This window comes from Centruroides vittatus, unplaced genomic scaffold (genome assembly GCF_030686945.1).
Source record: "Centruroides vittatus isolate TY-2023 unplaced genomic scaffold, ASM3068694v2 contig_913, whole genome shotgun sequence".
In the NCBI taxonomy this organism is placed as follows: domain Eukaryota; kingdom Metazoa; phylum Arthropoda; class Arachnida; order Scorpiones; family Buthidae; genus Centruroides; species Centruroides vittatus.
Genome location: NW_027122602.1, coordinates 150,149 through 177,298, shown reverse-complemented (window position 1 = coordinate 177,298; position 27,150 = coordinate 150,149). Strand labels below are relative to the sequence as shown.

The 27,150-nt window shown below is 30.2% G+C and overlaps 1 protein-coding gene across 5 annotated transcripts in view; it reads left to right on the top strand.

Annotated features, from left to right (window-relative positions):
* The window catches only part of LOC136984329 (epidermal growth factor receptor kinase substrate 8-like), an 89,495-nt gene that overhangs the window by 51,175 nt on the left and 11,170 nt on the right, over positions 1 to 27,150 (top strand). For all 5 annotated transcript variants that reach the window (XM_067281264.1, XM_067281260.1, XM_067281261.1 and 2 more), the window contains 10 exons: positions 1,034 to 1,160; positions 1,266 to 1,354; positions 1,429 to 1,664; positions 11,003 to 11,171; positions 11,847 to 12,064; positions 12,648 to 12,885; positions 18,167 to 18,331; positions 21,186 to 21,321; positions 24,965 to 25,009; positions 25,996 to 26,112. In XM_067281264.1, the coding sequence (XP_067137365.1) occupies positions 1,034 to 1,160; positions 1,266 to 1,354; positions 1,429 to 1,664; positions 11,003 to 11,171; positions 11,847 to 12,064; positions 12,648 to 12,885; positions 18,167 to 18,331; positions 21,186 to 21,321; positions 24,965 to 25,009; positions 25,996 to 26,112 (1,540 nt within the window). The remainder of the gene's footprint in view (positions 1 to 1,033; positions 1,161 to 1,265; positions 1,355 to 1,428; positions 1,665 to 11,002; positions 11,172 to 11,846; positions 12,065 to 12,647; positions 12,886 to 18,166; positions 18,332 to 21,185; positions 21,322 to 24,964; positions 25,010 to 25,995; positions 26,113 to 27,150) is intronic.

The following is a 27,150-nucleotide window of genomic DNA, read 5'->3' as shown; positions in this document are numbered from 1 at the left end:
TTCAAGTTTGTCACAGTTTTTAACCATATTGATAATAGAAAAAGGAATATTGAAAGCTCTTGCAATCTCACTTTTTGAACATTCATTCTTGTCCACTTCCTGGAGAATTCCCAGTATTTTTGCAATCGAGATTTCATTTTAGCTTCTCTTGGAGTCTTTTTTTGATGCCATCTTCACGAAAATCACATTGACAAGCAAAAAATGTTTACTTTCTGCCCACTTGGTTGCACAATGGATATTAGCTAGTTTTAACAAAATGATATCATATACTGTACTAATGTTGAAGGTAAACAACACATATTGGTGAGATCTCACAGGTTACCAGATAACTTTTACAAAAAAAGTAAAACAAAATTTTCTAAATGTAGTCCAAAAGGTAGTAAGTCACCTAAATCTTGTATGCTACAAGATTTAGGTAATGTAATAAAGGCTAATGGTTGTAATCCTTAGTAGTTTTGTGTTATAAAATGCGGTTATAGCTAAAAAAAAAAAAAGACGATTGTCTTCTGTATTAACCCTTGAAGTTTAATTTTTTAAGAAGTTTTTTTAAATATATAAAAAAAACTGCACACCAATAGTTATTGTTGTAGTTATAGAATTACTGATGTTGAATGTGATGTTCTTGAAGATTTGATTGATTCTATATTTAAAAATACAGAATCAAGTGCATAAATTTTAAATTAATTAGTTTGAATGTTTCTAAAAATTTAAATGTGCTAGTAAATAATAAAATAGGGAATTTTTATTTTACTTGTTTAATTTATTATTTTTTTCTAAATGTAGATTTAATGTTTAGATTAAATTTAAATAAGTTGATGTTACAAATTGAAATTCTTTTAATACATTTCTTAAAGTATATTTGATTGGATCTTAAAAATAATTAGTAATTTTTAATATTTAAAAAGAAAATAATGTTTTACATTATTTTTACTATTTGCAAAATGTATACATATATATTTGTGTATGTGTGTGTTTTTTTTCTTTTAATTAAGAACAAATTTAACAAAAATTGTATTCTAATTTTAAATGACAGGCAATATTAAATCATTGTTTTGATGACATTGAGAGGTTTATTGCTCGACTTCAGCATGCAGCGGCAGCTTTTAAAGAATTAGAAAGAAGAAGAAAAAGTCGCAAAAACAAGAAAAAAGACATGGGAGGTATGTGATTTTAAAAAAAAGTTTAGATTTGTAACATTTTACAAATAGTTATATATTTTAATTTCATAATATAAACTAAATAATGTACTGTCAATCTATATTTAGATGGGATGTTAAGTATGAGAGCAAAACCACCTCCAGAAAGACATTTTGTTGATATTCTTCAAAAATTCAAGCTGTCATTCAATTTATTAGTGAGTATAAAGCAATATCAATATTTTTAACATAAATATAATACATAATAAGGATTATTACTATTATTTTTCAGGCTAAGCTGAAGAGCCATATTCATGATCCTAATGCCCCAGAACTTGTTCATTTTTTATTTACTCCTCTTGCACTTATTGTTGATGCCGCAAAAGATTCAAATTACAGTTCAAATTTACCAGCAAGAGTTGTTACACCTTTACTTACAAGAGAAGCAGTCGACCTCTTAATGAATTGTTGTACATCTAAAGAAACAGATCTCTGGAATAGTCTCGGTGATGCTTGGCTCATACCAAGGTTAGTATGTAAACTCTTTAGATATTTCTAATAGCAGGAAAATATGTATATGCAAATTTATGATTATACATCAATGGAAATTTTTAATCACGAAAGCTAAGTTTTAACAATGTGTCCAGTTTTGAACTCTTCCAATAGCTCAACAAAAGTGATAAAAAACCAACTTTAAATTACTGGAAATTAGACTTAATATGAAAATTATCACCTTTAATTGTCCAGCACAAATGTTTTAACAAAAATAAAAACGTTTTCGATCGTTTTCAACGGTCATCTTCAGTTACAACTCAAATTAAAAAAAGAACGATAAAATAGAATTAAATACGAAAATAATAAATGCGCATGCGCAACTATAAATATATTGCGCATGATGCCTAATATACAGAATAAATGAATAAAATTATGTAAACAAAAATACGTGGCCACATATCTTGTATGTTGTTATTGTTTATCTTTATAAAACGATTTCCATGCGTTTGATAAAGAAGAGTTGTAACTGAAGATGACCGTTGAAAACGATCGAAAACGTTTTTATTTTTGTTAAAACATTTGTGCTGGACAATTAAAGGTGATAATTTTCATAAAAAGTGATAAATGGGAAATTCGATAAGTCTCCTTAGCAAAAGGAAGTTAACAAATCTTTGTTTAATTAAAGTTAACAAATTGCTATTCTTTGATCCATGTTAAGTATATTTTGCAACAGGTAATCGGTTGAGATGCATCTGGGTTCCATGTGCGAGGGTCTGAAACCCCCCTTTTGTATAGTATTGCTCTTTTTATAAACCTCTTAATTTTATGTAAGAATTTTAAGGAGGCCTTCCAAGGTCAACGACCGCAATGATCTCTTTGAAATAATTGTTAAAATATATATATCAACAGGAAAGAAACAATCATTTGTATTAAAGTAACTCGATAGACAATAGTGTCAACAAGACGGGAATAGGCAATGTTTTTCATCACCCCTTTGGTTGCACGTGACACGTGGCTACAGCAGTAAATCACCTAGTTCGTCGTTGAGCGCAACATTTGACATAAACAATATCGAGATTGTTGACCAAATTGTAGAAATTATTTAAGCTAGACGCTAATTGATGGGTGAGAGCTGTCAAATCTATAGAAATTTATATTTTAAATTCACCTCTGCATAGTACTTAAGTCTATAATTTAAACATACATTTCAATTGCCAGTGTGAAGGTTCGAATATAAGAATAACGAATTTTTATTTTTTTTGCCAACCGATTTTCGACAGTTAGGGTTAAATCAAAACACAGAAACAAAAAAACGGAAAAACACCGACAAATTTTCTCGTAAAAATTAATCATAAACTATTGTTCCCACGGTAATACTTCCTTGTAGAAGATGAGTTAACTGTTGAAAAATAATTATATCATGTAATTCACCATTGGTCAAAAGGGACCTCCACCCTTGACATACTTCACAAAATCTCGAACCCAAGATCCCAAAATAAAAGGAAAAACGAACGAAGATGACGCAGAGAGAGAGAGATAGACAGAGTTTTGACAACTGTCAAGTGTGTGTGTGCCGTGGATTATCATCTCCCGCCGTTGAAGCCGTCCATTTCATCTATCTACAGTCCATTGACTCTTATTTTCAAGCGAACTCTCGTTCCTCGGACTTTGTGCAAATCTCAGGATCACTAAGGTATTTATCCTACTCGCGATGTTTTGTAAACTCTCTCTCTCCAATCACTCGAGACGCGGTTTAATAATTCGATTCGATGATATAAATACTTCCAAATATGTTAATTGATGTATTCCCTATCAATCTCAAAATAAACGGGTATTTTGTTTAATATTAGAAGAGTGTGCGTTTCTTCCTCCATTACCCTCATCATCGGCATCTTATGCTTCCGAAAAACGCGTATCTATCCGCGAGAAGTTTGATAGATTGGTGTCAGTTCCTGACGTAAACGGGATCTTACGATCCCAAATCCGTAACTAATCATTGACCGCTCGAGCCTTAATCATCCTTTCGACAACCGAGGTCGGACCTCAAGGTCTTGTGCCGTTAAGAGGTAGAGAAGATAGGAATCATCCTCCATCTCCTACCCTCGGTTAACCTCACACCAGTGTCTGTACTAACCAGATCCAGACATGAACACACCAACAGGTGTGCGTATAAATTCTGACAGTATGACAGTTCTCACCCCCTTGAATTTGGTATAAAAAGGGCTTGCACCCCTATTTGAACCTCCCCTTTAATAGGCCTTGCACCCCTATTAAAGGGGAGGACGTCAAAGACCCCAGACCAAGACTGACCAACTTTCATTCTCCATCCCTTCGACACTAATTGACGCCAACGACAACAGATAGCGAGGTAATTCTTGACTTATTAAGTAGAACTCTCTCTCTTCCCTCAGTTGATCTAGGTCTAATTTAGCATAGACAGAGAAAGGGGATTAAAGGCCTTTCTCTGATTGTGAATACGTATGGTGTAACCCTGCTAACCGCTTTATTAGAAATTCCGTTAAGGAATATTGTCCTTGCTATTATCTCTATTATTTTTATTATTATTGTTATCATTATTACTAGTATATGTATCCTTTATATAGTATCTTTATTAAATATGTTTAGTATCTTAAACACGTGTGGTTACTCGAACACGGCTAACACCTTATCGACTTATCCACGACCTCCCACTCGAGACGTTCTCCCCTTTTTTTTTTTTGCCCTCCTAAATTGCCATCCACTGACCCCGTGAGCAGGACTCACCTTCTTGTCATCAGAAAGCAGGTAAGCCTTGTCACTTAACCCCTGATTCTCGCACATACTATTAATAGCTATTATGCTTTAACCAATCACTATTGTATTTTTGTTGTGTGACTGCAAAACTTTCTGTTTTCCAAGTAAAGCACATGTTTTTAATATTGTCATGTACCAGCATTAGTCAAATTTTTTTTTCTTTTGTTAAAATCCATCAAAGAAGAGACAATACAATCAGTGAACTACAAGTTGTCAGTTTGAGATATTAGTTGAAACACTTCAGCTCTAGCTCTTTTCGTAATTCATTGCATAAATGAGTAATGACTTTTGGAAGATAAAGATCTTTTAAAGCATGTATCTTTCAGCTGAAAAGCATTAGTTGAAGACGAAACTGAGATTCATGATGTTGAATGCTAATTTTCTCTCATGGAGTATCATCATCATTACACCTAAAGTTGCCATGTTCTTTTTACTTTTGTTACATTTCTAATGGCACCTTGAGAATGATTTGAAAGAAAAGCTTAGTCCAAGGGACCTATTTTGAGTTCCTTGAGTCTTTTCATAAGACATAGAATAGCATTTTTACAGTTGATTAAACACCAATCAAGTGGTTCCATTAGAAACTGGTTTTCATCATATTCTTTACCGATACAACTCAGAATAGGTCCCTGGAACTGCTTTAAAATAAGATTTGAAGGTCACCTGCTATTTCCAATTGTGCAAGCTATTACTGAAGTCATAAAAATAAGTATTTTTATACTTTTCATGTAAACAGTCTTAAAAATTGAAGTTAAAATACATTTTTAAATAAATTGTGTTTTATATCAAAGATGACCTAAAAAGGTCATCTTCAGTCATTTAGAAAAAAAATGGAATAAATTATTTAAAATATTATGTAAAAATTGAAAATTAAACTATTTACATAATATTAAAAAAATATTTATTAAAGAAATTTAGATTTTGTATAATTAAATAAATAGTAATAAATGTGTAATAAGTAAATAAATTTTTATTTATTTTCAAAGTTTAGAATAGAATTTGGAATTAATTTTCTATTTATGCAAAAAGTTTTAAAGAATTTTGAAATTTGAGATTAAAAAGTTTAATTTTATTTACATAGTCTATTTCAATACGTGATGATCCCTTATTTAAACTATAAATTTCTAAACTGTAGCTACTTTAAACGTAAATGCCATTAAAAGCTTTTTTTTTTTTTTAAGTAAATTTTATTAGCATGTTTTTAAGTACAATTATTTCAAAATAAGACTATTAATTTAAAAAAAATGAATTTTGTAAAATAAATATAATATTAAATTTCAAAGTACAGTAGCCTATATACCAAATTGGCCTGAATATAAGTTGACACTCACTTTTGGAATCCTTACTTTAAAAAGAAAATTACAATCTGAATTATTGAGTTTTTATTATTAATTTTATTTACATACAAAAATTGGCAATTTGCCTTAAAAAAAATTTGGAAAGTCATTAAAACAATACTTCATCACTCATTATTTTTTTGTCAGAACTTTCATTACTGTCATGGTCTCAGCCTCTTCAGTTTCACAGTCATCATCCTCTGTTCTCTCCAAGTTGTTGGTACCAAAACAGTTTTTTATAATTGTTTTTCCACCGATAATCTTTCATATTTCTACTGTCATTTTAATTTTTACAAGAATATATGGAATTTTTATTACTTTTTAACTATGCAATTGATTATGAAAATTAGTCACATTCAATTTCTTTCTTTAGTTAGAAATAAAATTTTTTTTTTTAAATTTGTATTTACAAATATCTGGAAATTGATCAGCATAAATTAATTATTTTTCTTTCTTAGTAAATTTTACAAATTGCATTTAAATCATACTTAATTGATCAGTAAAGGATTTGTTGTCTAGAAAGAAATATATTTATTGGACACCAGTATGAAAAGTGACAAATTGTAACTTATTACTTCTTTTTTTGATATTAGTAAAAATAAAATTAATAAAAGTTATGGATCAAAATTGTGACAATGTCCTATGCTCCAGGTAGTAGGCTACTCCACAAATATATTGTACCAAGGTTTCTTTACATATTTCATGTGTATTCCAGAAAGTGTACTTGCAGCTTAATGACTATTGAAAAAGTACTTTGTTTTATTTTTATAATTGTCTAAAACATTATTAGAAAGCTTTTGACTCACTAATTTTGTTATTCTATAGACTCTCTAAACCTCTTTGTTAAAGAGTCATAAATTAATATATTTGGAAATGTAAACATTGTGAAGCACTTTAAAGTGACAATAAAAATAAACTTTTCAAAAATGCATTTATTTTTCTGTTTGAATATATTAACTTCCTGTGGCTGCATGTTCGGATATAGGATGTGCATTTCATTTGCATGCTAACTTTTTAGGTTTTGTCATGTATAAAATTGGGTTTGCATTAGATTTGATAGCACATCACAATCAAGAAAACATAATGTACTTTTTGATAAATATCAGCTTCAAATTAAATTAATAGTTTATAGTTTTATTTAGATTTATAACTTTTATGTAAGTTTATACATAAATTTTCACAATAAACAATGTGAAATGAATAAGGAATTTCAGCATTTGCAGCTCTTGTTGCTATTTTTATTGGTTTTATTGGAATTTTTTTAAGATATCTTTATGTATTGAACATGAATGATTGAAACATCGGTGTTGCGGCGTTACAAATGGTGATTTGTAATATTTCACATGTACTCGCAAGCACTTTCAACAACTTACAGTTGTCATCTTTAGGCGAAAATCGAATACTGTAATTTTCAAACAAATTAGCTTTTTAACGGACTACTTAAATTACGTAAAGCACGTGGATGGAATTCCTTAAACATATTAAAATCGCAATAACTATTATAGACGTAGAGACATGCTGTGATAATGTAATACCCCAAAATATATAAATTATAGATAGTGGTGCCGTATTTGGCTGTGGTGTACCTGATAAAGACAATTTATAATTTAGATTGTTTAAATAATGATATCCATAATTGCGGGATTTCTAATGTAGGTGCATTGCACGGTGTTAAAGTGGATATGTAAAGGCTCTCCCATATGAACACCTCTCTTCGATCATTGCAACGTTTTAGCAATTTTGTATGTCCCCAAAGTGGAAGATAATCCTGATTTAGCACTTTTTTTAGCTAACTCTGTTGTTGGTCTGTTGTTTCTGATACCTTCTTGGTGTTTGAGAATGCGGGAGTGTAGCATTCTTGTGGTTGCTCCTATGTAAATAATTTCTTTCCCTGATAATGTGTGCTTTAATAAGATTTCGTAAACTCCCGATTTCTCATTCAACGTGAGAGAATCTCTACCGTTGCACAACATACGTCTTAAAGTTGGTTGTTGGACTATGGGCAACAGAAAACCCTGTTTTCTAAATATATGTACTATTTTTTAGGGATATATGGCCAAAAAACGGTATCGGAGGCTGTACTAGAGCGAGTTCTTCTTTGTTGCAGAGGAAAGATTTTGGAAATAATTTGTTCTTGACTTGGTTAAAGAGATAAAGAAATCTGGAAGTAGAATACCCAGCATTATGTACTGCCTTGTTGATAAGGTGTAATTCTTTATCTATTAATGTTTGGGTGGATGGTAAGAGGACCGCTCTCCGAATGAGAGAAGTAATGGCAGGATTTATAAAATTTGTAGGTTGAAAGGTGGTTGCAGGGATAATAAGTGTTTGCGAGTACATGTGAAATATTACAAATCATCGTTTGTAACGCCACAACACCGATGTGTCAATCATTCATTACCGTACGTTGGCGTAAAGTGTAATAATAATAATCTTTTATTATGGAAGCTACTAGAAAACACTTCTTTATGTTGTTGAATACCAGAACATTGTGGTTGAAGCAAAAGGCTCAACTTTGGTTTTTATTAAAGTGTCGTAAAAACGGATTAATCCCCAGGTGCATCGCTTTTAAATACGACTCATTTCCAACAGATGTTTGAATGCTATTGCCTCGAATGGAACGAAGCCTATTATCAAGATTAATTGAAAGCAAACGCAAAACAATATCAGAAGAAGACAACTTGTATTTAGCCCACCTCCTCTTCGTTAAGCAGTGTAATCCAGAATCTCTCTACCAACAACTGGATAAGATAAGAATTTTAGCTAACAAAAAAGCATATGAAATCAGGAAAAAGTTGAGTAACAAGTTTTCTTGGTTACAAAAACATCCTGCCGTAAACGAAGTAGAACTACAGAGATTCCATATTACAATTTTGCAAATATAAAGGTGCCAGAAAATATTCACCGAATAATATCACGCGGGCCGAAACATATACCCGTTCCAAGGTTGGATTATTCACAACTAATTCCTCCCACCATGGCAGCTATAAAGAAAACTCGCTGTCCAGGGCTACAACATAAATTGGAACTCTCTGCAATATCAAGCATCGCATCACAACGACGTTCAAAACCCAACAAGTCAAACATACAAACGGCTCGGACAGTAAAATTATTCCTTGAAAGCAACCATCTATATCTGTTAGTTGCTGATAAAGATAAAAGATTTGTCCTATGTAAATGCCAGGATTTCTTATCAAGAGCCAATGAATTTCTTGAATAATCCAAGTCGGTTATACTAAAAGAGGACCCGACAACATCAATACTAAGGAAAATTTGAAAGGTTATAGCACTCCCAGAAATAACAGCTTCATTAGCAGGACCTCTCAATCCACTAACTAATGTTGTGTGCCCAAGATTATTCTTCGAAGCAAAAACACACAAATCTGCATGGCCGTTAAGACCCCTAGTTAACAAACGCTTCCACCCAACATACTTCCTTGAGGCTGCACTAGCAAAACATGTTACATCTTTAGTCCCACCCTCTGATTTGGTAACTACAGCCGCTCTGGATGCCAAAGCTTTCATAGTCACTAAGTTGAATAACCTTCCCAGTTATTCCTACCGGTGATATAAAATAGATGTAATTTCCCTATATCCATCGGTTCCACACTTTGAAGCCGTCATGCTTATAAATGCCTTACTACTGAGCTCTGGTTACCCAACATCACATGTGTTACACTTGCGAGAGGCCCTATTACTCGTCACAGAAAACAATTATTTTCAGTTTAAAGGTAACATATACAAACAAACCCAAGGTGTGCCAATGGGTTCCCCCCCGTCACCCATTTTAGCAGAGATCGTCACGAGGAATATAGAATATCGCATTTTCCATGCCCCATTAGCAATCCACTATCCAATCATGTATCTACGATATGTAGATGACATATTACTTGCATGAGATGGCTCTGCAGAGGAATTAGACAACTTTATTCAAATGTTAGCTTCTATATATCCTACTGTCAGGTTCACTGTGGAAGAGGAACAAAATGCCAAAATCTCTTTTCTAGATCTTGAAATATGTAGATCTCCTGACCTAACTTTTTCAGTGCACCATAAAAATAACAACATACCACATATTATCCCACATATTCATGTATTGAACATTAAGTATAGTCAATCTGCTAAAATTTTTTTTCATTGACATCATGTAGTTAGGATGAGTGAATTCCATTTAGCCACATATACTATTGTGAGATAAGCCAGGGGCTAAAGGGGGTGCCCTATTAACCACTTAATCGGCACGGGTTGTTGGAACCCAACCTCGGTGTCATTGGATGGCTAAAACTTGATAGGAGGACAAGTTATTGAGTGGGGAGTGCATTGGGTAAGCCAATAGGTGTCCGTTTGCCAAATAAGACAGGTTAACAGGTTAACACAACAAAAATAAAGGTTTATTCTACAACTAACTCTAGAATACAAGAGGAGACATATACAGAGTTATATGCAGTTAGATGTGGTTATCCTATAGACTATTTATGTGAGGATAAAGACTAATTTACTATTTATGCCACTGATCTTTAATAAAATACTTCTATGTGGGAGTAAAAAGTCGATATGGCGAACATCGTCTGTATGGAAGAGTCGTAGTTGTTGAGTGTCTTCTCAGACGGGATCCTAGTCCGTTTCATCAAGGTTGACTGGTCACAATTACAGAAATAACTTCTGAGTGCAAACGTGCCCTGAGCTTCTCGTGTTCGGCTCTTTTATATCATTAGCATGGGAAGGGCGTCAGTTGTTGATGATGACTTACATTCTTTGACAACTAAGTGTCAACTTTCCCACTTGATTGTTGATACAAAAGATGACATCCAATCCGGTTCTCCACGAGGCAGGGATGTTTACATTTTGTAAAAACTATTTTAACATTTTTTTAAAAATTTCCCTAAATTCATGCCCAAAAATTTGCAGGCTCACACTATAAAATGAATTGAGAAAATTCAATAAAACTTATTGAATTTTCTCAATTCAATCTTCAATAAAAATTCAGTATTAATTTCCATATAGACCAAGGCTATAAACAAATATTACCTCATAGGTTTCTGGCTCCATATTATCTGTATTAAATACTTATTTCAGGTAGCCAGTTGTTTAAATTTAACATAAATGTTCCTTTGTGATAAATTTAAATGATTGGCTACCTGAAATAAGCATTTAATACAGATAATACCAGGACATAATAATTAATTTTAAATTACATTATTCATTATTATGTTTTTTATAATTTTTTTTTTTTCAATGTAGAGAACAATGGAAAGGATATGAAGGAAATTACCATCCTATATTCTCAGATGGTTGGGCACCTGAATATCCATTTTCAGAGGATAGAGAACGAGCTGAAATAACAGCTGCAGCTGCTGCATCTGCTGCTCAGAGATTTAGAAGAGATGAAATTCGACAAGCTCAAGAAGAGGTAAACGTTACATTTGAAATGATTGTTTAAATTTTTTAAACTAAGTTTTGTTTTAATTTTACTGAAATTTTACTACTTCAATTAGATGATCTCAATGTATAAAAATGAATTTATTCTTTTATTATTTTAAAGTGATTAAAAAGTAAAATTAAATTATTAAGAATAATAAGTAATTAACTTGTCATATGACAGATATATGAGGAGGTTCCTTCCCACCAGTTGCACTAACACAGAAGGCAATTGTTAAGCATTCTTTTGCAAATTTACCTTTTTTTTGCATGATTGACCTTCTGTTGTGAAGTGTTTTATCAGGGAGAGCTCTTAAGAACAACCTGTCTTATCCATTTTGTTTATATTAGATGAGTCATAATTGCCAACAATTGATTTGATCCAACTAGTCCAATCTGAGATGTTTTCTTGATTTATGTCTTTACTTTCATGACATGCTAAAAACATCATTATGGTATGTTCTGAAACAATCAAGCCAGCTATCGCCATATAAATCCAAGCCCTAATTATTATTCTAAATTAAGAAAAGTAACAATTTTAGTTGTAGAAACTAAGCAAGAATGAATTTCCTTAGTTTCATTATGAGATTTATGTTAACAATGATATAACACCTAATAAATAAATTTAATTTTTTAAAGTAGTTTTTAATAAGTTTTCTTTCCACAGGCTGAATTAAGAGAGAGAGAATATCATCGAGTCACTTCACATGATAGAGACAGTCGATATGGTAGTGAATATTATTACAGCAGCGAGTGTGGAGAACGAGAAAGGTCGGGATCGCCTGCTGTTCCTTCAGAACAGATGCCATATCATCAGGGATACGATAATCGACAATATGATTCACGTCGTATAGAAATACCAAGAAGAGATGTGTATGCTGAAAGGTGTGTATATGTAACTGTATGTACTGTCCAAACTTTAATAACATCTTTCTTTGTGTAAGAGCTTATAAATATTGACCCTAATAATAATTAATATAAAATCTCCTTAAAATTTTAACTTTATTTTTTCTAATTTGATTTAGAAAATGTTTTTAAAGAGAAAGACATTCATTGTATTTTATTTATTGATCTTGTAGAATCATCATCACTAATTTTAATGTTCATTTAATCTGTCAGGATGTCTGATTTTCTTAATTCATGCATTTAATGTTTTTGTTCAATTAGCCAAATGATTTTTATGGTTTTTATTATTGTTATTTATTTTAAAAGGAGAGAATATTCAATTTTTTTTTTTTATGTAAAGTAATTCAATCTAAATGAAACTGTCCTCAAAGTTGGAATTTACGAATAACGATTATTAATTTATTAATTGCATTATTTGAATTTCTTGAGTAATATACTGTATTTATCAATTTTAGTTGGATTTTACTATATTATATTATTATGTCAAAGTTGTTTGTAGAATTTAAAATTTTTTGGTGTATTATTAAAGCATTCATTTAAAATATATTCATTATTAATACAGGGGAGCATCACCATCTCCTCTTTTAGGAAGAGAATATCATGATAGAGATGCTCGCTCAGAATTAAGTGCTGATTCTGACCAAGTTCCATCACATCTTGATCCATATCGGCAATACGATAGACATCAGCAGTGGTTAGATGACTTAAGAATGCAAGGAGCAAAGATTGTGCAAGTAATGTATCCAAGAACAGCTAATAATGATAAAGAATTAACAATTGTTAGAGGAGAATGTTTGGAGGTAAATGCAATTAATATTTTAAAATAGCATAATGAATTTTTGATTAATTTTATTAGACTGTTTCTGTTTGTAAAAATATACTGTTTAAATATTTCTAAATATTTATTTCATAAAATGAAAATATTATATAGAAGAAATTTATAGAACATATTTTCACATTTGTACATTTGCAAAATGGAAACATTCTAAGTTTTTGTCATGTCAAGGAAATTTTTCAAACATCTTAAATTAATTTTAATATTTAATAATTTAATCTTTAAAATAAAAAATAAGGTATTAAAATTATGTAATGGTTTAAAAATAGTATTTTAGATGATAAATTCAAATGCCATGAAACAAGCAAATTATTTTATTGAATTTTCTTCTTTAACTTTTGTTTTTATAAATAGTAGTTTTATGATAGTTAATCAAATCAAAAAGTTTATAATAATTTGCCTGTTTCTTTAAGATTATTCATGTCAGTTGTGTGGCTCGGTTTCCTATTAAAGTTTCAAGAGAAATTCCAAGTAAACTAAATGTCATAATTGACAAGTTTGGAAGAACATGCTGTTATTAAATTCATACAGGAGAAAAATGCTATTGCCATCCATGCTAATATGTCTGCAGTCCTAAGGAAACAAATGTCCAACATATTTTATGGGGAGAAAATGGAAAAGTCATTTCAAAACTGGAGAAAGACATACCTGGAAAAGGCACACCATTGTTGTCAGTGAATCTCTCCAGTTATTCCTCCACCAAAAAATCATTCCTCCAATGGAAAAATCACTTCTCTGTCACTGCTGAATTATTGTCCAACGGGTCTTTGCATGATAGAAAAGGAAAAAGTCACTTGGGGCAAAATCATGCAAATAGAGTAGTTGCAGAAGAATTTTTCATCTACATTTGACAATAACTTTGAGATTCACAAGTGCTGCATATGCAGGTACATTGTAAGGAAAAGCCAGACAGATTTGCTGATTTGCTAAGCGTTATGTATATTTTTTTGTTTTACTTTGTCTTGAAACGTCACCAGGAAATTGAATAATAGTCTCCAGTGATGACCTGTCATTGATAAGTAATCAATCATGACAACCCATCTTGGCAGTCCTAAAAAATGAAGATCATCTCCTTCCCAGCCAAAAGTTGTGCCTTGTTTTTCTTTGGTAATGGTGAATCTATGTTTCCACTGTTTGCTCACTTGTTTTATCTCTTGGTCATAGTGATAGAATCAACAATCATCCATGGTGACAAACTGCAAACCATTTTTTGGTGCACAGCTGCAACATCTGAGAGGTAATTCTATCTTGTTTTGAAAGGGTATAAGGAACTAAGAAACCATCTTATTTATTATTTATTTACTTATTACATCACAAATAGGCAATACCAGTTGGCTATTGATCTCTATCTCCCTGTTTAACAAAACCCTGACAACAGTAAAAAGAAAAAAAATGTAAAACTTAGCATTTTTTTTTAAAGAGCATACATATTAGTATGTAAAAACAACACAGCTAAAAAGATACAAAAATGCATAAAAACACTATATGGAAAAAATGGCACATAAAAGCACATGCATACACTATGAACATGTTAAAAAACACAAAAAAAATATGAAAAATATAAAAATATGAGCATATAAATAAATACACACAAAAAAAAAAATCATTTTGGTTTAAATGGTAAAATTATCATGAATTGAGTAAAAGGCATTTACGCAATAATTTGTATCTAGGAATATTACATGGAAGTTGATTTTCTATTGGAATAATACTTTCAGATATATGATTAAAAAAAGAGACTTTGGTATGTATGGATCCATAACTAACATGGACCTTGTTCATGATAACACAGATGGTAATTCTCCTGTGTGGTAAAACCAGGGCATCTACTTTCTACATCATTTCCTTCATGATGACAGCTTGCACCAATTGTAGCAAATATGAGAGAAATGTATAATATGCACCAGGAAGTTTCACCAAGGTAGAGTTATTCTGTCCGATATTATGAACTTGTTGCCTACTCCCTTGTATAATAATAATTTGGAAATTACATTGCCATGTTATTGAACAAATAAAATATTTAAATTACATTAGAGAGTGGTATTTATTTTGTAGCACAAATATTTATACAGGTTTACCATAATTTTTCCAGTATCTGAGTCGTCTTGTAAAACAAGAAACTTAAAATTCTCATGATAGCTAGACTTGTTCATTGAATGGACAAAAATGGCAGTACAATATATTTACTTAGATTATCTACACTGCAGTTGTTGGTAATCTCTGTATTATGTACAAGTTGTTTAGATCATTTTACTTACATTTGATTCCAGTTATGGCTTCATCGTTTAAAAAAAATGTAAGAATCAGTTGTATGAAGCATAAATAGCAATCACATTTCTAGAAACTCACATTAAGTACATATTAAGTTGTTGTATTTTAGTAACATGCAATACATGTAAGGAGTGGTCCAGGATATACTGTTGAGTAATTTCTATGTATCCTCAGTTTGTTTGGCAAAACTATTAATTTAGGAGGACCTTGAAATTAAGTGTTTCAGAAAATTAGTGGTTGATGTTGTATTTATAAATAACAATAATAATAAATAATAATGATGATAATAATAATAATAATAATAAGAATACCAAAGTAGGTTAAATGCTATTCTCAGAACACAATTAAATGCAAAACACACATTATTTACAAACAATGAAAAACTCTTTTACAGACAAATCAATAACAAAGCAAACACTGTTACACAGCACAGTGGCACACCAACAGAAGAAGAACTCACAACATATTGGTCTTCTCTTTGGTCCAGTGCTGTCACGCACAATGCTGATGCAGGCTGGATTGAGGAGGAGAACAGAAACTTGCACAACATACGAACTATGCCCTGTGTTGAAATAAGCATACATGATTTCCAATACACTGTTAACAGAACACACAACTGGAAGACACCTGGTGTAGACAACATTCACAATTTCTGGTACAAAAAGTTTACATCACTGCACCAGGAACTAGCTAAACATCTAACACACATCATCATCAATCCACAAGACATGCCAAATTTTCTTACCCAGGGCATCACCTACATGAAACCTAAAAACAACAACACCACAGACCCCACACAATACAGACCAATTACATGTCTTCCAACACTCTACAAATTATTGACATCCTGTATCGCAAACAAAATATACAAACACGTTGAAGAACACGACATTCTAACAGAACAGCAAAAAGGTTGTCGTAGAAACCACATGGGATGCAAAGAACAGTTACTCATAGATTCAGTCATTCTACGGCAAGCACACAAACAACACAGAAACATACACATGGCATATATAGACTACAGAAAAGCATTCGACAGTGTTCCACACAGTTGGCTGCTACATATTCTACACATGTACAAAATACATCCATCACTCATTGCATTCTTTCAAAACACTATGCAGCACTGGAGAACAACACTACATCTCAGGGTTAGTAACACTTCCATACAAACAAACCAAATTTTTATTAGGCGAGGAATATTTCAAGGAGATTCCTTGAGTCCTCTCTGGTTCTGCTTAGCCCTGAACCCATTATCCAACATGTTAAACAACACGCAATATGGTTACAATATCAGACACGAAAAAACAACACAGTTTACACTGTCACATCTCATGTACATGGATGACATAAAACTTTATGCATCCACACAAAAACAACTTCATCAACTCCTACAAATCACACATTCATACACCAAGGACATACAAATGGAATTTGGCCTAGATAAATGCAAAACACTTCACATAGAAAAAGGAATCCTGAAAAAAGATTTTGCACTTGGAAATGGAGACGTTATTGAATCCATGGAAGAGGGCGAGTTCTACAAGTATTTAGGATTCCAACAGGCCAAACTAACAGAACATACACAAATAAAGCAAAGATTAATTAAAGAATACCAAAGTAGGTTAAATGCTATTCTCGGAACACAGTTAAATGCAAAACACACAGTTAAAGCAATAAACACATATGTCATCCCAGTACCACATATTCTTTTGGAGTTATACATTGGACTCACACAGATCTCGAGCAACTCCAAAGGAAAACAAGAACAACACTTACTAAGCATAAACAACATCATCCTAAATCTGCCACAGAAAGATTAACCCTTCCACGTAAAGATGGCGGACGTGGCCTGATTGACATAGTTAACCTTCACTACAAACAAATACAGACATTGCGAGAGTTTTTCTACAAAAAACAAGAAACATCACAATTACATAAAGCAGTAACTCTAGCAGACTCGAATAACACACCATTAAACTTACACTCACATCATATGGACACAACGCAACATATAAAAAGCATAGACACCATTAAGCAATCGTGGGCTCGAAAGGCACTCCATGGCAGGCATTCTTATGATCTGGCCCAGGATTTTGTTGACAAAACTGCGTCAAACAGCTGGTTAGCTCAAGAGTGCCTCTTCGGGGAAACAAAAGGATTCATGATCGCCATACAGGATCAGGTCATAAATACTAAAAACTACAGAAAACACATACTCAAAGATGCAACACTCACAAATAACACATGCAGAAAATGTCACATCATGCCAGAAACTATACAACGCATCACGTCTGGTTGCAAGCTCTTGGCACAGACAGATTATTTACACAGACATAATCAAGTAGCAAATATAATACACCAAGAGCTTGCAAAGAAACACAAATTATTAGAATCCACGAGCCATACTACAAATACATTCCACAGACGGTATTGGAAAACAACACGCACAAAATGTACTACAACAGAGCCATAATCACAGATAAAACAATTTACCACAACAGACCAGACATCACACTCACTGACAAACACAATAAAATCACATACATTATAGACATATCCATTCCAAACACTCACAATATACGAACTGCATGCACTGAAAAAATTAGCGAGTACACAGAACTCACCCAGGAAATAAGGCATCTGGGGAGGATGGATAGGGTGCTTATTGTACCTGTCGTTCTCTCCTCTACAGTGTCATACCTGTCATACCACACACACTACACAAAAGCCTGGGCACATTACAATTGAATAGAAACACATACATCACACTACAGAAGGCCACTATATTGAATACGTGTCATATTGTGAGAAAATTCCTGAATACAGACACACACACTGATACACTTCTTTAATTTCTGTTTTGGTTACTATGCCTTGACTTTGGTCCGGCATAGTACACAGCCACCGGCGTTAACCAAGTATATCTCACTTAACCCAACATAATAATAATAATAGTTAAATGTATGTTTCAGGTTTTAGATGACAGTAGAAAATGGTGGAAAGCAAGAAATATTCGTGGACAGATTGGTCATGTTCCTCATACAATAGTAACACCATATACAGGAGGTGTTGTTGAAGATGATGTTTTTAATAATCCATTATATGCAACTAGAGGTGGAAGAGATTACTACAGCCCTGTAAGTATTATAAAAATATGAATAGAAAACAATATAAATTAGTCACATTTTCTCATTAATATATTAGACATATATTAAAATGCATAATTATTTAGTAAATGATCTCTCAATGTTTTTATCATCAAAATCTGAAATAATAATTATAAACAAGAAAAATGAAATTTATATATATATATATATATATATATATATATTTGTGTCTTAAATTTTAAAAGGAATAAAATTTGTTCAATTTGGGAGCATTATACATGGATTACTATTCTGCCAAAAATATGGATGTGCATTATACATGGCAATATATGGTATTTCTCAATTTGTTTCAATCTCTGTAATTCATAAAGAAAATAAAATCTGTGAATAAGAAATTTAAACTTTTTGAATAAGAAAGTAGACTTTTTCTCATTTTTAATTATTGATATTTATCATATTGATCTTGCCATCAGATGACAACTTATAGAAACATTTCGTTTAAATAATAATAATTTAAATAACTGCAATAATCAACACCGGGGGAAAGTTAACTACATCCACAAACCTGTTACTGGTGTGAAACTCAAATAAAAACGAAAAACAGTTTTTCACTAATGCTTTCGAACCATAAACGGTTCAGAAGATGTCCAACTGTATTTGACATCCTTCGTAACAGAAAGGATGTTCCCAACGGGACAGACTCCCCGGAGTGTTCAGCATTCCACTTAAGGATCACAGATGTGACAAAAACCTCATCTATGTCAGCCCACTAAGTGCTCCTTGGGGTTAGAATGAAAGAGCACCTAACTGACATACAACATGCAACAATCACCACTGCTCTCACCATTTGCACCAGTGATCCAGACATAGAGCCGATTTTTAACCCAGCAAGGGTCATCCTCACCTCACCACACACTGAATGTCTAAGGTGGTTGGAGGCCATTTGTATCTATAGATCTAACCACACCGACACATGTGTCAACCACAAGGAAGAATTGACCCTATCCATTGCGTGACAGGCACTAATGGACATCGATCTATAATTCTTGGCAATTGCTGCCAGATGAAGTGACATGAGTAGGACGACATCATGAAACACATATTTGAATCAAATTTCAAATCGTGTTCTTTTTTACTTGCATTCCATTGGAAATTTTGCCGTTCACCCGAAGAACCATTTATGGTTCAAAAGCATTTCTGAGGAACTGTCTTTTTATTTGAGTTTCACACCGGTAACAGGTTTGTGGATATAGTTAATAATAATTTATATATTGATTTTTTTTTGCCAATGCAATTGATTTACTTAAATATACCTTTGAAAAGTATTTGCATTCATTTCATGTTTTATTTTGTCTAATTCTGAATTTTTTTTAGATATTTAAAAATACAAAAAATGCTTGTCAAAAATAAATTAATTTAATTAGTTCAACATTACAAAATATTATTAACCCATTAATGATTTAAGAAATTAAAATTTTTAAAATATGTTTTACATCTATGAAAATGAATAAGTTGAATCATTTTTTAAAATTAATTCTTTGCTTACATGATTTTTACATATTAAATGATCTACTTTGTTGAATGTTTAGCAATTGACTAAAAATTTAAACATTTAAATTAAGTTAAATTACTGACAAATGTTTCCATGAAATTTAATTTAAAAATATTTTTTTTTTTAATTAAAAAAAAAAAATAGTAGTCACATATTATTGGTCTATGTAAAGTTTTCTTTAGTGTCATGTTCAATTTAAAAATTCATAAAATTAGATAAATTTTATATATTGATATTGTCCTTTTCTTATCTTTTCATTTATAAAAATAATATATTTAAATTTATCAACATTGAAAGAATAATAACAGGTGAGTAAATCTTAGTATGAAATCTGAGATTTAGTCACCTGTTAATATAAGAATGAAACTGAAATGAATATATGAAAACAAAAAATCTGCATTAAATGATGCAATGTAATTTTTAAAAATTTTATTCAAAAATATACCTTTATTTTGCTAATAAGTAGTTAAACTGATCACAAAACACAGTATATTAATTTAGGTTGAAATAATTTTTTTTAGCAAAATTATAATCGTACATTTGTTTACAAGGGTTGTATCAAAGTAATGGCCGACATTGTACTACAAAAAAAAAACAAAAGAAAGACTACAAAAGAATACATAATATGTATAGTACTAACAAATGTCATCTTTCTCTGCAGCATGGAATGAGATCATTTGCAACAGTGTACAACATGACATTTCGACAGTTCAAAGTGACTAAATTCCTCATTAAGGAGAAAATTTATTCAGTTGATATTCACCAAAGACTAAAAGATGGGTAGAGAAGTTTACATGAGTTTTCAAGTCCAGACAATCAGTGAATTAAAGATGGTCAGATATTACAGATCAGTTCTGTAATAGTTACCTCTAATAAAATCAACAAAGACCAGCTTAATAATCTCATAAGAGGGAATGAAGATGCTGCAATTTCTCTAATTGTCATATTTTGGAATCTAACTCTGTAGTGTATGAGATGGGGTTTGAGATGCTAGCAATAATCAAAGAGCCCAATAGGAGCAATGTTAAAAGAAATTAAACTCATTTTTCTCATAGTCTGGGCTTGGTCTCATAAGATCAGATAGATTTGGAGTACAGATATCATGGAGACACCAACCAAATGCCGAAACTCTATCGGGCATATATTATAAGACTAGACACCAGCCCAATAGTTTCGGCATTTGGCTGGTGTCTAGTCTTATAATACATCAGGTTTAGCGATGTTGTTTATATTATTCATTATTATTATTAATTAAATAGTCATTTAAAACAAATAAGGGAAAAACATATTCTTAATTATTTTAGTCTTAATATATAAACTTATTTATTCTAGAGTGGTTCACCAGTTGGAAGAGAGTGCCTTGTTTCTGGACCTGCTCCACGAGAACATTTTCCAAATCAGTCACCTAATCAGATGCCTCCATCAGGAACTGGCGATTGGGTTCGTAGAGAACGGCAAGGGAAGAAAGGTGAATTTCGGTACTTCTGATGCACCGTGTTAACCCATCAATCATAGCCCAGACAATCTTTTTTTGTCCCATTTGTGTGTGCTTGTGTATATGTGTGTAAAAAGTTTTGTCTATTGTTTTGTGCTGAACTGTCAATTTTAGTTTATTATCTTTTTGTTTTTGTCATGATGTAGTGCAGCTTTTTCTCTGTGCCATGCATATAACATTAGTAGTATATGTACAAAATTTTAAAATTTTGTTAAGTAATTTTATTTTGCTCAAAGTTTTTTTTGAAAATCAATGTCAAGTATTTTAATTATTTAATTAAAATTTTAATTAAAATATGAAACATTGCATCTCAAAATTAATCTAAACAGATTTTATTCCATTGTCAATCTACAAGTATCAAACTTAAAATAATAAATGTTAAAATACTATTATAATTGTTAGTTGGTTTAATTTTAAATTTAATAGATGCAAATTAACAATATATTTAAACTAGTAAGAATATTTAATTCAACTTAATATTTAGTTTAAGTAGAGCCAAATTTAGATTAAAACTTTCATAATCTCCTAATCAAAATATTATTGTAATTTTTAATAAAAATGTTTAAATAATTTATATTTAAAATGAACACTTTTATGAACAGAAAAGGTTGTAAGTGGTATTTGCAATATTTATGTATTTTATATTGAATTAATAAATTAGTTCTTTGTAAATTTTTTGTTTAGTATTAAATTTTTTTTTACTTTTTCTTTTGATTTTTTTTTTTACTTTGTTAAATGAAAAATTGGAGAAAACAAATTCTTAAATTCCAAAAATTAAAATATTTTTAAATAAACTTTTTTTTTCTTAACAATTATTATTGCATTAATTTTATTAAAAGAATGTTTCTAATATAAATTATCTTTCTATAAAATTTTTATTTGCATTCAGTCCTATAAATTAAACATTATGAAACTTGTATCAATTAATTTTTAACTTGTTTAAAGAATTTTAAAATTATATCGCAGGAAATTTAAAATTGTTTTTTGAGTAACACATTTGCTTAGTAGTTACTAACTTTTAATATAAAAATTAAGTATGAATAACAAATTTTTAATAGAATATTTTTTTTTTATTAATAGTAATATGCAAAAGGTTAATGAATATTCTAATTCTAACATTTATCTCCATTTGTTTTATTCTGTAATAATTTATTCCATATATAGAAACTGTTCTTTATCAAAATGTGATATATTTTCAATGTAACTAAAATTGGATTTTTTTCTATGTAAGATTTATATATATCAATGAAATTTTGATATAATTGATATAAGTTTTTAGAATGGTTTTTTTCCCCCTTTCCTCTGTTAATTTTTACTATATAAGAGCAATTTGTTTTTCTCCAGTTTTGTGAAATCACAACACAAAATCTTTAGTAATTTAAAGAAATTAAAATCATAAAATATTCAATGTTCAGTTTTTGTTTTCTTCAAATGTTGTTCGGTTTTTTTAATTATTACTTTTGTTTTTAATTTTAAACGTTATTTGTCAACGTTTTAGATTTTTTACTTATTGTTTTTTAAAGATTTTATTTTTATTTAAAAAAATTTAATTTTTAAACTATTTTATTTAATTATTTGTTCTTATTTTTTAAAATTCCTATTAAAGAAGAGCCAAATAATTATCATAATTAAACGTTTTTAATTTTATGTTACTGGCATTGTGAACTTTAGTCAAAAAATTAATTAATTTTTTTCTGTGAACTCGAGTTTTGTTACGCTACGCAAAAGTTACAAACTTTAAACAAATTTATTTATTTATTTATTAAAGAAGTTAATTCTTGTTTAATTAAAATATTCTTGGAAATTTCTTCATTTTAATAATATAAAGTTTAATCATATTGTTCTGCGATGAAACAGATTTTATAATTGTCTAAAGCAGAATTTGAGGATTTTAAAACTGGAGATTAAATTTGTTAATTATAACACTATTACGAAAAAGGTATCGGAAATGTGTGTTTATACAAGAATTGACCTATATAAATATGCATTAATATATTCCATTTTATTCAAGATTTATTCAAAAATAAAAGTAAAATTTGATTTGATTTTTTCATGAAAATGTACACAAAGCATAGAAATCAATATAATGTGACTAATTAGAATTTGCTATAAATATTTTTATAATAACATAAGTAATATATTTTTTCAATAAGAGGAATTTTTTAAATTCCTAATTTAATATAATTGATAATTCTTAAATTAAGTTTACTTTTACAAAAAAAGAACATAGAGAAACTATTATAGAGCACTGTTCTAACACTAGTATGTTCTAATGGAGGAATATGCATTTTAATATGATTATTTTATCATATTAAAATGTGTGAATGCAAAATAGAAGTAGCCATTATTTAAAATTTTTTATGAAAACAAACAGTATTCAAAATACTTAATATATATGTTATCATATAGTATTTAAAAGTTATTGAGTCTTATAATGTATTTTGCATATTAAATGTTATATATAGTTTATCACAAGTAATTTTAAATAGCATTTATGTGCTTGCAATAATTAGAAAATTAATAATTTTAAATGACAGAATTTTTATGCTTAAAAAGTATTAAAAGTAAATTTATTATTGCACAGTACATTTCTTTTCACCGAAAATTATTCTATACTGATAAAATTGCAATAATTTCTAAATTTTTTGATATTTGAGCTTGATAATTATTATTGTACATTTTCCAATCAGTTTCCAATATACATTTTGTGTATCGTTATTTTTTCAATGAATTTTTGTACCCTTTTTTATTATAAATAATTTCTTTTTCTTTGGCTAAATTAGTTATAATAATCAAATTTGATCTATAATAGAAAATCTAAACTGACATAAAATTTTTAATTACTAAATATAACTGCTCATATTTAAGTTCAACCTGTTAACAAATGTCTGTAAAGGAAACATTAAACGAACAAATGAAATTTTAACTAAGTTTTTTTTTATATTTTGAAACTTTATTGTTATAAACTTTACTCAATTTAATGCAAGTATGGAACAAGAAATCTGTAAGAGAAAAGTAGTTTTTAACAGTTTTACATTATACTATCATTTTATTAAACTTTTATATTTCACTCTTTACATATAAATATACAATATAAAGAGAATTCAAATTAGAATGTCATCTAATACTTTCATTTTAGTAAATGTATAGACATTTAGAAAGTTTCAATTTTGAAATGGTTATATGAATCTATAAACCTTGATTCATTTAATTTAAAATTTCTGTATTATATGGGAAAATTTTATATTTTTCTCAACTTGCGATACCCTTTTTTTTATTCAAGCGTACAGCTTTGAAGTAGATAGTGTGAATACAAGTAAAAAAAAAAAAAAAAATAGTATGAATTTGTAAATATGTAAACAATATATATGAGAGTTAATTATACACCAACTGTTGCATCAAATATATTGAATGCTAAATCTGCTATCTGTAAGCAAGGTAAGGTGAGTTGTACTTTTTTATTTGGTGGAAGCTGCTTCCTGTTTTAATGGTCAACTTTGTTATCTGTTTTTTTCTTATGTAATCATTGTCATAACAAAAATGGGTTTCATTGGAAATAACACTTACTTTATATAATAAAAAAATTTTTTATTAATGGTGCTTTTTTTAATAACAGAATCACCAAGTGTGTCTAGCAATTTAGAGGAAGCTGCTGTTTCAGGTAAATTTATAAGTGTTATGTATGAAATGTTATTTCTATATTTATTTAACCAATTTTTGTAAGTTAAAATTCTTATTTTTAATATTTACTCTACATGTTAATAATAATTAACATTTACAATTTTGGATATAGAGTTATATTTAAACATTTTTTTAATTGATTATAATTAACTTACTTAACAACTTCAACAAAAATTGGTTAAAAATGTTATCTTTATACTCAAATTTTCATTATTTGTTTTGACTTTTTATAATTTCAAAACTTTTCTTAAATTTTCTGTTATACCAATTCTTTTCATTGTGTAAAATTTTTACTTTTTCTTTGTCAATACTACAGTTATTCATTGTACAGTGGTCATAAAAAACCAAGTTCACTCTCTTGTATTTTAAGTCAGCAATATGTTCTTTCAATCTTACACTCATTTTCCTTTATTTCCTCCTCTGTAATATTTCAAGTTTCACAAATACATAGTATAGAGTAAACTGCATTTGTTGTGTTGTATATATTCTCTATTTTACTTCTTCCTTCAGATTTGCTTTTTAGTATTATCTTTTCCAGTTTTTCATAAGTTGGTGCTAATTTTATATTTACCTTATTAAAATTTCCATTTATTTCTTCAAAAAATCCTTTAATATAAGAGAAGGCTATATATATTATATTAACTTCATTATTTTGTTATTGTTTTCTGTTATTAATTTTTTTCTCCCATTTTTGAATGTTATATGATATAAATCACTAAGTAGTAGATTGTGCATTAGTTAACCCATATTTGATTTTTTTTGTGACAAAACACATTTTGAATTACCAGAATTATCATTTGTGTACTTAAGTAAAATGAATCTTAATTAGTTAAATTTTGACTTTTTTTTTCATTTTTTATTGTGAATATGAATATTGATTGATATTCAGTGTTTAAGAAAATATATCTATTATACAAAAATAGAAATAATAATTAAGTTTTATGCTGTGTTGATTTTAATATTTAGCTAGATCTGCATCACCAGCAGAAGGAAGAACAAAAACTTCAAATGGACCAGCATCTCCTAAAATTACTGCTGTTCAGTGCCCTCCACCTCCTCCACCACCTCTTCCAACAGAGAAAAGTAAGATTTTTTTCACTTTTAATAAAGGATGATAAATACACAATAAATAAGAATAAATTTTTAACTTATTCAATATTTAATACATAGAGGTAAAATTAACAGAATTATTGTACAAGTATTAAAACAGAACAATAAACAAATGACATAATAAATAACTTATTAATTAGTAGTTCAATTTAGTTTATTTAAGCAGATTGTAGTGCTCTGCTACTATTTGTGTATATTAATTTCTTTGTATGCTAAATTTTTCATTATCCATATCGGGTTTTTGCTTTTGTCATGCATGAATGTATTTTTCGTCGGGTTGCATACCACCTTTTGGGTGGGGGTTGTTGATTGGCTGATGGTTGGCTGTTCATCAGACCATGTGATAAGAGGCAGAAGTTCTGGACAGTGGAAAATATAAAAAGAAAGGACCTCACAAGCAGGCACCCTTTTTTTTTTCTTTTACCTGTGTGATTCTTGGACACCTGGGAGAAGGGAGAAGTTAAGGTCACCATACATGTCATTGATGAAGGATAGAAGATCAGTGAGTTGGAGGAGAAATAGACATGCATCGGCATGAGGACACTATAAGGAGTGCAATCTCCTTTTCGTGGAGAAAGATCCTTTAAGGTTAGAATCCCTTACTATGGTATTTCATTGTTAGTAAGATTTTACTGACATGTTGTAGTGTATGGAATCGCCCAGGTGAGCGATTCCGCTATTTGTAAGATAACGGAAACTTTCGTGATTCAAAATCACAGCCGTTACGGAAGAACCGTTAGGAAAGATTCGTTAGGAAAGCCGTTGTGGTTTGAATCGACGATCGATGACGATTGGCTGTCGGAGAATGACCGTTGGCCGGACTTTATGAAGACAGCGAAGCTGATTGGCGAAGGATTTCAACGTCGGCTGCTATATAAGGAGCAGTTCTCAGCAGGAAAGAGGTCCTAAGGTTCTAAGGTTAGAGGATCGGTTCTATCTAGGAATCTTGCTATCTCTTTTTAGGACTTGCAGAAACCGGGTGTGAGTGAACTCCCGTTGGACTATCACGAA